At 35.4% G+C, this 12,264-nt stretch overlaps 1 protein-coding gene across 4 annotated transcripts in view; it reads left to right on the forward strand.

Annotated features, from left to right (window-relative positions):
• The window catches only part of far1 (fatty acyl-CoA reductase 1), a 42,657-nt gene extending 31,592 nt beyond the window's left edge, over positions 1 to 11,065 (forward strand). For all 4 annotated transcript variants that reach the window (XM_062967719.1, XM_062967720.1, XM_062967721.1 and 1 more), the window contains exons 10-12: positions 3,983 to 4,112; positions 7,420 to 7,547; positions 8,442 to 11,065. In XM_062967719.1, the coding sequence (XP_062823789.1) occupies positions 3,983 to 4,112; positions 7,420 to 7,547; positions 8,442 to 8,604 (421 nt within the window). In that variant the 3' untranslated portion in view covers positions 8,605 to 11,065. The remainder of the gene's footprint in view (positions 1 to 3,982; positions 4,113 to 7,419; positions 7,548 to 8,441) is intronic.
• Positions 11,066 to 12,264: the final 1,199 nt, after the last annotated feature.

The raw sequence follows: 12,264 nt of genomic DNA on the forward strand, positions 1-12,264 counted from the left end.
GTAACTGAAGTTAATTCAGTCAGCATGCACAAAACTTACTCTTGTGTAAAACTTGATTTAGACAGTTTCCTTTATTTCTATGTTGGTACAGATTGGAAGCAAGGACAAATATTTATATCTTTGTCTTTGATAAAGCTACATATTTTCCCTGCCTTCCATATTTGTGTCCCTCAAACTGACCATGCTATGTATAAAGTCATGGAAAACCTTTGCTGCTGCTTTATAGCATATTACCAAAGTTCATACTAACTAACATTCAAATTTAGAAACTTTTAACTTCTGCTAGTGTATGCCTGCTGTTTGCTATACTTGGTAAAACATCAGGCAGTCTTGCTAAACAGAGAACATTTTAATTTGTCCAGTCCTGATACTACTACTGTTCTTGCTAAACCAAAATAATAAGATTGGCTAACAGATTTATAAGCCGGTAAGCATCCAACGTTGTAAGGAGTGATTGAGAGAAGGAATTTATAAAGCTCATGTTTATCCTTATTGGCAGAAACCTTTTACTGATTGTAGTTATCCATGCCAAATTATTGTAATTTCCTCTAATATAACATTCACGTCTATCATTGACAGCAAAGTGGGCCACTACAGAATAAGGCAATAGATTTTGGGAATGGGGCTCCCTACACATGTAGGACAAAATATTAGTCATCCATTCAAACATGATAAAATCTACATCTTCTTTTTAAGATGTAACATAGTGTTGTTATGTAGGTTGTGATTAGAATTCCAAATTGATGCAAGTAGCTCTTTTATGACCAGTCAAGACGAAGACTTCTTGAAGTGAAGCCCAAATGCCCCTAACTCTCACTTGACAATCACTTTAAAGTGTTTTGAAATGCTATTCAGACACTAGTCCTTGTTGATCTGTTTCCACATCCCAGTATCTGAAAGAGTTCATTTGAATGCTAGAGTGACTACTTGTTCATGAATCTAGAATCAGTGAAGAAAATGTAATTAAGAAAAAGGCAGGTATTTCCTATACTGAATATTCGAACTGAATGATGAATTCATCCTATACTCCATATGTAGATTTCACAGAAATGGGTGTAGGACTAAGGCAACCATAACAGCAAAGTTCTGGCTTGAGTTGCTTTGGCAGTGCAATATGTCAGTGTGTATATATTATAATTTTTTTGCGCAACACCTTGTATATCTTGGCTCTTCACTAATGTTGGGAAATCTGTAATGTGTGATCTTAAAACAACTACAACTGTGCAAAATTTAGCTTGCTCAATTCAGTAGCATGTATCTTGTGGCAGAAATACTTCTAACTTGAAAGTATTACTCTTGATTACTCCTTCCTGAAAATATAGCCAGATAACTAAAACTAAAAGTAGTTTATTTAGAAAGGGAGTAACTCTATTCATCATATTTTTCTACACATTCAACTGTATTTAAAAAATTCAATGCCTTTATCCACTGTTAAAATACTTACGTTCAGTATTTTCTTTTTCTGTTCTTCTGATTTTTTGTGCTTTTGAATGTTTTGGGGAAAAGAGTTTTGGCTAAGCTCTTCTTAATATGGGTGAGAAATACATTTTCCCTTGATGTAGCTAACATGCTGCTCAGGTTCTTAGATGTACTGTGATGTGCTAACATCCTCTTAGAACAATCCTCTTTAATTACCTTGTACTGGCTTGCTTGTAGCTAGTTACTGTATATCTCTTTTGACTATTACTATGCACATGCTCTCTTTCACACACACATGCACACACACACACACACACACACACACATATATATACATAATGGAATTTGGTCATACTGGCCCATATAGTGAAATGACCATTATCTCTACTTAAAAACTTTCCAAAGCAGTCATTGCTGGCTTTGTTTCATATTCTTCGCTATACTTCTCATTGTCACTACTCTTTATTATCTGTCTCATTGATCATAAGGATCAGACTGGGAATGAATGTTTAACATAACTGCTTATTCTGATCTGTTCCATTACAGTCAGATGCTGTTACACTGTTTACAGCAAGACTTATTTCCCAGCAATGAAAGGCAGAACCTCCTGAATTAGATTGTTCCTTTTTCTTGCCCTGATAGGCAGGAGTGATGCAGAGCTTTGTGGAACACCTTGTCGGTGCAACCCCTGATTAGGCTAGTTTTCATTCCTTCCTCACATCCTGTAGGCCATGCTTTTCTTTCCTCTTTGCTTCACAAGAGGCTTAACACAACAACAGCGGCAAGAAGGCTCTCCATCTTCCTCGTATTCTTCAGTGAGACCCCCCCCCCCCAAGTGTGAATTTCCTCTCACAGATGGCTCACTCTTCAAGGGGCAAAGATGCTAGCCCAGATATGTCCATGGACTTTCCTTCCTTCAGAGAAAGAGCCTATGGGGAACATATTCAGGGCTAGTGGGTGAGGGGGAAAAACCTCTGTTCTGCAACCTTTTTGCACTGTCAATATGCAACCTGTTAGGAGGGCAGGGGTAATGCCACAGAGATCTAAAAGGAGAAAACTGTCTCAATATGTTGGACTGAAGTCCCTTTTTCTGGCCTAGGTCAGAAATATTGACATTTATAGGAATCAAATCCTTACACTCATACATTGTATTCATGTAAGCTGCTTTCCAGTTTGGTCCTAATGTTAACTTCAATGTATTTTGGCAAGTTATTGCCACAGCTAGGCAATTAATGTTGATAGAATATTTCTGTATATTAGTAGTAATCATATGCATTCATACAATGCATTTCACCAGTCAGTACAACGAATTATGACCTTGGAAAAAAGACATCTACATTCCTCTTTTGTCTGTAGAATATCGTATATACTCGACTATAATTATTAGTAAAAGCATTTGGTCAAGTATTAGTCTAAAATTGACCTTGCAAACCTAGAAGATTTTCTTTATGGGTCAGAGTTGCTTCTGTAGAAGTCAAAACTGTCCCTTCCAGCTCGAGGGAGAAGAAATGAAAAATCCAAAAAGGCCCTGGAGTGGACACATCTCTCCTCCCCAGAAGCAGAGGAACCTTCTTTTTCAACAGTGCTTCACAGTCTCCTGCTTTTGGGTAGCAGAGTTATTGATTGCCATGTTCACAAGTCCCTTTTTGGTCAATGCTTTGTAATCTCTTACTTCTGGGGAATAGAGACGGGATCTATGGCCTTTTCAGCAGTTTCAGCTTTCTCCTTCCTTCTCCCCTGTGCAGATCACTCTCAGCTCACTTTGCAAGAAATGCACATGCAAGCAGTTCAAAACCCACAAATTGTGCAGCCACAATTTCGTTTTGTTATCCGTCCAGCTTATTTAGATTGAACAAGAGCAGTTAAATTTGCCAGAATTTTGTAAATTCCTTAACATTGTTTTCCTTTGCCTTGTCCTTTACATCCTTTGTTACCTTTTCACCCTCAACTTATCCACTGATCTTAGCATATTCTAAAATACTGGGCTCAAAACCTGCTCTTGATTTTTCCATGAGATTAATTTAGAGTCGAGTATATATGGCAATAGAGAAAGGGGCATATGCTCATTAGTTGGGTTTCTTTTATGTAAAGCATGTGCAATGCTGAGCACTTTCTTTTGCAAAGGAGCTGCTATTTGATGAAACTATCCCCAGAAATAAGTTTTCAAGAGCTGAGAGAAAGAGCATAATGCTTATCTTATAAAAAGGGGGTGGGGTTGTGTTTGATCTAACCAATTATGCAAAAGGATAAAGTTTCTTAATTGGTTTTTGACCTTTGCCATGAAAAATAAGACATATGGCTCCTCTTCTTCCCTCCTTACTCTTTCATCATTCCTCATATTAAATATCTTTAAGTACATATGTAAGGTGTAATTTTACAATAATGTATAAGCATGTAGTTGAGTTTATCTCAAAATATGTGCTATGCAGAAATATTCAATTTTATTCAATGGAATGCTTTGGTCTAATAGACAAATTAGTGGAACATGCATTGGTATCTGGGCAGTTTACTTGTGTAGTTTTTTATGTGATTTTCCTGAATAACTTCTTTCTCTGGGCTATAGGATGATGAAAACAATAACACGTCTTCACAAGGTTATGATGTTACTAGAATATTTCACCAGTAATTCTTGGGATTGGAACACAGACAATGTCAATATGCTTATGAACCAGCTGAGTCCTGAAGACAAAAAGGCAAGTGAAGTTTGTTACTCTGATTTGTCATATATATAATACTTAAAATATTAATGTGTGGTCGTATCAAAAAAAGAGGCAGAATAAAAGCCAACTCCAGAAATAAAAAAAATTGATAAGGTAAAGTTGTAACCATGCTTTTATTGTTGCTTTTGTACTTTAGTTTTTCTCAGATTGATACACTACACTAGTGTTTTTTATATGTGATTAATTCAAATAGATTTAATGGCCTAATAATAATAATAATAATAACAACAACAACAACTTTATTCTTATATCCCGCCACCATCTCCTCGAAGGGACTCGGGCGGCTTACACAGGGACAAGCCCGAACACAACATAGCATAACATTACATGCACAGAAATTAACAGTAAATTAAAACATTCCAACAGTAAACAAAAGCGACAGAACATGACAATTACTTTAAAAGCCTGAGCATCAATTTTTACGCACGACAAAGGTGACTAGTGCAGAGCTTCATACTGAGTAGAAACTAGACAGTAAAATTAGATTTTATTTCATTTGAATGAAATAAAATTCTGTTTGACAAACTAGCCCTTCTTTATGCCAAGTATCTAATTGTTAAAAGATTGAGGCTAAATTCAGTTACTTTTCATTAGAATGTGCCTGTGCCTGTTGAGTTGGGAACTTTTTAAGTCAACACTTAGCTGAGTTCTATTGACTATAATAGATGTACTAGAGTTGGAAAATAGCAGTTAGTTCTGCCTCCTGATACTAATTTTATATCATACTGATTATCATGTTCATACCAACCTCCTTTTGGTGGATCAGTAGTCTATGAATTAATTGCTGTATTACATAGCTGTTCGGGCGTGAATGCTCAGAAAATCTTATATCTCAGAAAAAGAAAATAATGATTTTCAGTTATAGTTTCTAAAATGAATGTAGTCATAGAATCATAGAAGAATTCTACACTTTAAATCTCAAATTGTTTAGATCAAGGCAATGTTCAAATGATTGTGCTTTTTTGTTTTTTAAAGGTATGTTCAGTCTCATCTGTGCATCTACAAAACTGCTACTCATTTGCTGGCTTGTAAAGTATTTTTGAACAGATGTCCCAGGCTACTTTTGAATTTTTTTATGAATTTCCACAATAACTTTTGACACGAGGGAGCTATTCCTCTGTCAAAAGTCTCATTATGACCTCCTGCAAAGAATGCTAGTTCAGTCTGTCTCCACTAATGTGGATGGCTCCAATGACAATTCATGTCAGGAAACACCCATGAAGGAAAAAAGAATATTTGCTAGAGTCCTTTAGTATTGTCCCATATAAACATGCATTTTTTACATTTATTCTAGAAATCCATGAGGGTATGGTTATGTGGAAGGAATTGTACACAATGCTATAAAATGCTTTTTGAAAATGGTAATGAAATTATCTAACCTGTTCAGCAAATATTTGTATGATAAATACCCATGTTTGATGAGCCCTAGCTGGTCCCAAGAATATAAGCAAAAAAGACAAAAGCTAGGGAACACCCAATAGAATCTACAGAACAAAATGGGTAGATCAATAGATGACTGTATTTTAGCCTATATACATTTATGTGGCTGTCTACAGGGGCTGTCTAAAAACATAAAAATAAAAATATTTATTTTTAGATTTAAAATTTCAAAGAACACATAAGTCTATAATGAGAGAAACATAATATAACATGTATTTTTTAAAAATGTACACTGCTTAAAGCCTATAAGTACTGATATGAAATCTAACTGCAGAAATTTCTGAAGCTGAGAATCTCATTCCATTTGCTGGACAGAAAAGAAACATGAAAAGAGCTCAAGGGTTTTTTATGTTAGCAGATGGTCTGGAAAAAAGGAAAGACAAGGAAAAAAGGCAAAGTGAGATAACCTTCAAGAATGTATACATGCAACTGGATTGGAAAACATCTGAATTGGATTTACAGAAGCAGAAGAAAATCAAGCTTTTTTAATCTGTCCTCCAGAAACAAACAAAAAAATCAGTTTTAATATACGGTCTGCTTAAAGAAAGAAGCAGAGTGGATTTTAAAATTAAAATAGCTTCAGGAGGAATAAAGAGCTTCATCTCCCATTTCTGTAAATTTATATTTATTTGTTTTTATATAGCAGCTATAGATAGATAGATAGATAGATAGATAGATAGATAGATAGATAGATAGATAGATAGATAGATAGATAGATAGATAGGCTGGAATACATTGAACTTTTTCTAAAATAAAGCAGCCACAGATGTTTTCCTCTTTTTCCTGTGGATCCCATAGATAATAACTGACATAGGAACTCCTTTTAAATTCTACATATTTGGCAATCCTAAAGATCTCAGCAGCTTGTCTCTAAAATGGCATAATTCAAAAATACTGCTGAGCTTTGGAAATTAAGTTTGTATTTGATTTGTAAATCTGAGTAAGTGATTAGTGTCTTTGCAAAATACCTATATTTCATCACATAATAGTCACACATCCCTTTTTTCAGTCAAAAAAGGATTTTGCAGTGAAATATGGTAAAACATAGAATCCTCTGTCAGAGTAATTTATGCAGCGCAGCAGCAGTTGGATGGGGTCAGTGGGACGCAGAACGAAGAGACACCCAGAGACGTTGGTAAAACTATATACAAAGTTTTACTGTACACGACAAACAGGCTTGCAGACAATGGACACAGGACTTAACACCTAGGCAGACAGAACTCAACAGAACAGAACTGATGCAATCAGTAATGCACACACACACTTGTGTATGTACACTCCCCAGCTCCAGCCACACATCAAGGTCATCACAGCTTCTCAGTAATTAACTCTTTACAGACTATAGTACACTCTGGATGATGCAATCAGTATGCAATACTGGCAAGACACACATTTCATTTAAACACTATCTATACACAAATCCCACATTAACATCCTCTTGTCTGTGTTGGTGAAACCTTTATAATGGAATTAAACTAAAAATGCATTATATTCATTATATATATTATATTTAGGATGGGAGGGAAACATAGGCATTATAGAATATTTTACTGCTGTTCAAGTTGATTCTTCACAAAGGTGGGAAGATGCCATAGACTTTTCATAAAGCACTGTTAAAGTTCTTTATAAATTTATTTCCTCATTTTCTTTATAAAGGTAGAGAATATGGTAATCAGATAGTATTCATGGGTCAAGTTTCATTGTTGCTAGTATGCCTTCTAATGTATCATAATCTCATATCAGGCCTAGTTGAATCCAAGCAACAATCCCTGAGGATCTGGGTTGGGCCAGGGATTACCTATACTAATATGGGGTGTTTTTTGTTGTTTTTTTAATGCAGGCATTTAATTTTGATGTTCGACAGTTACACTGGGCAGAATATATGGAAAATTACTGCATGGGAACAAAGAAGTATGTATTGAATGAGGAAATGTCTGGTCTCCCAGCAGCTCGGAAACACTTAAATAAGTATGTATATTTAATATTTGTATAGACCATTATATATTTAGCTCGGTGTAAATTTCACATTCCCATCAATGGTGAAACAGTACATATTAATATTTCTGTTAGTAAATTCTTCTGGGGAAACAGGAAAAAAAACATTGAACATCACATGCAAGCCTTTCCCATCTTGACTATTAAGATCAAGCAGAGATAGGTTTCATTGGGCAGTTCTAGAGAGTGAATTTCATGGACCCATTTTATTCTGCCTGATGTACTTTCCCCAGATATTGCCATTTATACTACAAACCAGCAAGAGATGGAACTTTGTAAGTGAATTACAACTGGAGCCTATCTGCTTCTCTAAACATCTCCGTTAAAAAGTTATGATTTTTTTCTCAGTCTCTATTTTGAAGTGATTCCATGTTGTTGATACTCTCAGAAACTACTGTTCTGTTGCTCTTTAGTATTCCACAGTATAAGAACTCAACTGCACCTTTTTGTTCATAGTTTAGGTTTAAATATTAAAATCTTTTGTCCATTTTGTGGATCTTCTCCCTCCCCTTTCCTTCATGGTGATGGAAAGAGTGTGGGTTTATAAGTGCTTGAGCAGCATTAAAATTTTGCATGCAATATGGAACTCGCATGATAAACATGAATATAAAGCTCTATTACTGAAAGACTGATTTTATTCACCTATTGCATAATGCAAGCTTTCATATGAGAATCAGGTTGCTAAGTCTCTCACCTTGTAACCAAATTCTTAGCAGATGTAAAATATTCCTGTGTGATGGGATGGCAAGGTCATAGAATAGTTTGAAGTGCTACTACGCCCTAGAGCTGTTGCATAGTTACCTTATTTGGTGATCAGCATGTTTTCTATAATTTTTTCTCCTTTCTTTGCATTTGATTCCTTTCTAGGCTACGGAACATACGTTATGGCTTCAATACAGTGCTTGTGATCCTCATCTGGCGTATTTTCATTGCAAGGTCTCAGATGGCAAGAAATATTTGGTATTTTGTTGTGAGCCTGTGTTACAAGTTCCTATCTTACTTCAGAGCATCCAGCACTATGAGATACTGAAGATGACATTTCTAGCATTAGGACATCTATGCATATGGTGGTCTAATGGCACAAAGCCGTGTATTGTACCTGCTCATCTCGTCTTTTGTAAAAACATGAAATTTTAGATCTGGATTGTGAAATACAGTACACGTGATGCTTAATTGTGTATTTCTGTGAAGATTATATGGCTGGTACTGGATCAATCTGTCATAGGCAAATATGTAGATTTATTATCCAAACAGATTCAATATCTCTGTACGAGGAAACGCGTTAGGCCACCGACCAGTGTAACTGTGCAATTCTGGAATGCTTTGAATTAAAATCTGCCTTAACATAGTAAACTTAATTTTTATTGCAAATAAGCGCATTTAGTTAAGGTGAACAAATTATTGGCTTAGAGGGGAGATCTATTTATTTGAGACTTTTCAATTGCAAATGGGTCATCTGGTTAATCGTATGAGATCTATCTTTGTAAATGATGGTGATTTGGACCTGCTATTCTTCATACCTCATTCACAGTGATTTGAAGAATACAATGAAGATTATTAACAGAAACTAATCGTCATAATTGAAAGTCTTTTTTTTGCTTCTAATCTTGATAATGTACTTACTGATCGAGATTGACCCACAATAAATGGAAATAATTGTTCACAGTCTAGATGTGCATGCAGCATCAACATGTGTACTTGTTCCCCTTTCTTTAATTTGAAAAGGTAGGGTTCTTCAAGGGAAAAAATGTAGCTGGTACGCATTGCTTTTCTTCCCATGTTTTTTCTGAATTATGATTAGAAGAATTATAGTGTGGTCAAGGAAATAAGTGATCTTAAAAGAAATAGAGATAACCCCCTTAGAGATCTGACTATTTAGAAATGGCCAAGGAAATTGGAAATGTTGAAGCTTGAAATTCAGAGCAACAACTTTCCTTTATTATCTCAATTAAAAAAAAGAAATGATTTATTTTATAAAGCAGCAGAGTCAACATATTTATGCTAAATAAAATTTACCACAGTTCTGGTAAATGCTAGAAAGCAAGAAGGGTAGTAACTGAAAACACTAAATGGAAATTAGTTGAATAAGCATACTTTTCTTCAGGTTTTACTTTGAGCAGGGAAATTTTTAAAAGGTTTTATTGGAACCCTTTAAAACACATCTGCATAGATTGTGTGGTAACTTCAACACTCCTTTTTAAAATATAATCCACTATATCTGTGCAGTGTGGCGGAAAGTTGACCAACTTCTGCTGTGCCCTTTGTTAGTAGTATATTTAAGTAAATTGTAAGTGAGTTTTCAATGAATTATACAAGTGTTACAATGCACATGTGTCCTAGACTTAAAATTCCACATAGGAATTTTGGTTTTGCTACTGTGGAAATATTCCATGCAAGTTGCATCTGATTTTAGAGGGAAAACATCCTTGTTGACAGTTAAATCACTCTCTTGTACTTGAGTATATCATTTGTTTGTTTGTTTTTTAAAGAAAAAAAATGTATATAATCTTTCCAGAGATACAAAATGTTGCATAGTCAAGGACCACACTGTTAAGTGTGTGAGATACTTTTGTGACAGTGATGGAAGTACAATAAATTGTGGACTGTGTGATTTAAGGTTTTACAGTTGGCTGCAATACTCCTACTATATCCTGTTACAGCTGCTCCCTTAACTCTCATCCATCATTGGAACTGCAAGTTGATTTAGCATTTAGGCACATTGTGGAGTTACTTGGTTTTTAGACAAGATACCTGTAACTCAACAAGCAACCATGCAGTGTGCGAGTGTGTGTGTGTTTGTGTGTGTGTGTGTGTGGTTGAATTTGGTGAATGAGGCAATTACAAGATTTTTGGGTGTTTTAGACGTTCATTTGTATCCACACAACTTGTTTTTGTGGAAGAAATCATAGCTCACCCCTTAAATCAATGCAATGGAGAAAATGCCACTGATTATAATACTGAAAGAAATCCTGTGTTAATGTAATTGTTAAAGTTTTTGTATTAGTCTTTACTATCCAAGAAGACTGCAATCTTGGGTCCTAGCTTTTCTGTTTAATTTGGATGGTTATCAGACATTCTCATACACAGAACACCATGCTGTGCTACAAGAATATTTGACATTCCGCACAAATTGGGATTGTTGTGACATTTTCTCATATATACACTGTTGATGTTTGTGCTGCAGTTTCATTGTAATCAGTTTCATCAGTTTTTAAAAAACACAAGTTCCAAAATTTGGGTACTAGTCTGGAAAGATCTACTGGTTTTTTGAAACTGTAAAATCTTATATGCAGCAGCATTCAAAAATAAATCACCCAGCAAGTGTGCCAGAATTTAAATTTGGGACCAGAGAAAGAACATTATCCTTCAGTGGAGTTTTCTGCTGCAAGAACAGATTCTGAAAACAAAACTTTAAATCATACAGTTTTATAAAATAGAAATATTGGGTGCCTTTGTTTGTAAACCAAAAATAAACAAATTCCTGAATCTGATGTTTGTTTAATTTCTCAACTTCTTTTAAGGTACTTGGAAACTCTTTAACTGAAAATATTGAGTGCTTTGAAATAGACATTGGAAGGTACTTGAAATGAGATTAACAGCTAATGGATGGAGTCTTTATTCCATAAACAAAGATGAACATTGCATAGAATTGCTTTCTGCATCACTGTTAAATAGTCTCATTATTTTTAAAGACTTTAAAAATATAATTCTTCCTATACTAATATACATGCTAATGTAGCCAGTAAAACTCTGAACCAATGGAGGAAATTAATAATTCTGCATTATTGCCTTACTGAATAAAGAAAAACAAGGTCCTTGTTTACTCAGAGCAAGTCAGTGGGCTCTATTCAGTATTGGATGGCTGCTCCAGCATCAGCAGAATCCCAGTGAAGAGGATTTATTCTTCCCACTTCAATCCACCCCCCCTCAACCTGCTCTAGATGGCTGGAAAGGTTTTTAGAGCTGGGTGGCGGGAGACAGCAGAGGGGAAAGGAAGGGAAAGGCATATGTCACCTTAAATTTTGGATTTTTAAAAAATCACTTTGGTTTCTCCACTTTTTAAAAACTTGAGAAAGTCACATTTCTGTTCACCAGTTTAACTTTCTGTGATAAGATACAGAAGGTTAAATCAATTAACTGGACTGATGTGTGCTTGACTCAACTTTTTATATATCACAGAAATTTCTATGACTTACATACAGGCCTATAAAGGGCACCAGATCCTGTATAATATGAAAAGTTAAACATGGTCAGCCCTGTTTAATACTTAAATGGGAGATTTGAATGGGAGCCAACAAATACAAGGTGCTATATTTTAGAGGAAGGAACTGGAAAAACTTAAGGATGTCTTGCCGAAGAAAATCCTATGAAATGCATGTGGTCACTACGGGTTGACAAGCAATTTTAGTATTTATATTCCGCCCTTCTCACCCCAAAGAGGACTCAGGGCGGATCACGATGCACATATACATGGCAAAGGTTCAATGCCATTAGACATACGACATGCAGAAACAAAGAGACTGAGGCTATTTAACATTTTCCAGCTTCTGGCTTCATGAGTATGCTCAATTCCAGCTACGGGGAGCTGCTGCTTCATCATCCAAAGTGTCACCGAGTCCTTGATGAAGTACTTAATCATTCTTCCGCACGCATGCTGCTGTACATTTTTATGGTGACATAAATTAGCCTC

The sequence above is a fragment of the Anolis carolinensis genome, chromosome 1, assembly GCF_035594765.1.
Source record: "Anolis carolinensis isolate JA03-04 chromosome 1, rAnoCar3.1.pri, whole genome shotgun sequence".
In the NCBI taxonomy this organism is placed as follows: Eukaryota; Metazoa; Chordata; class Lepidosauria; order Squamata; family Dactyloidae; genus Anolis; species Anolis carolinensis.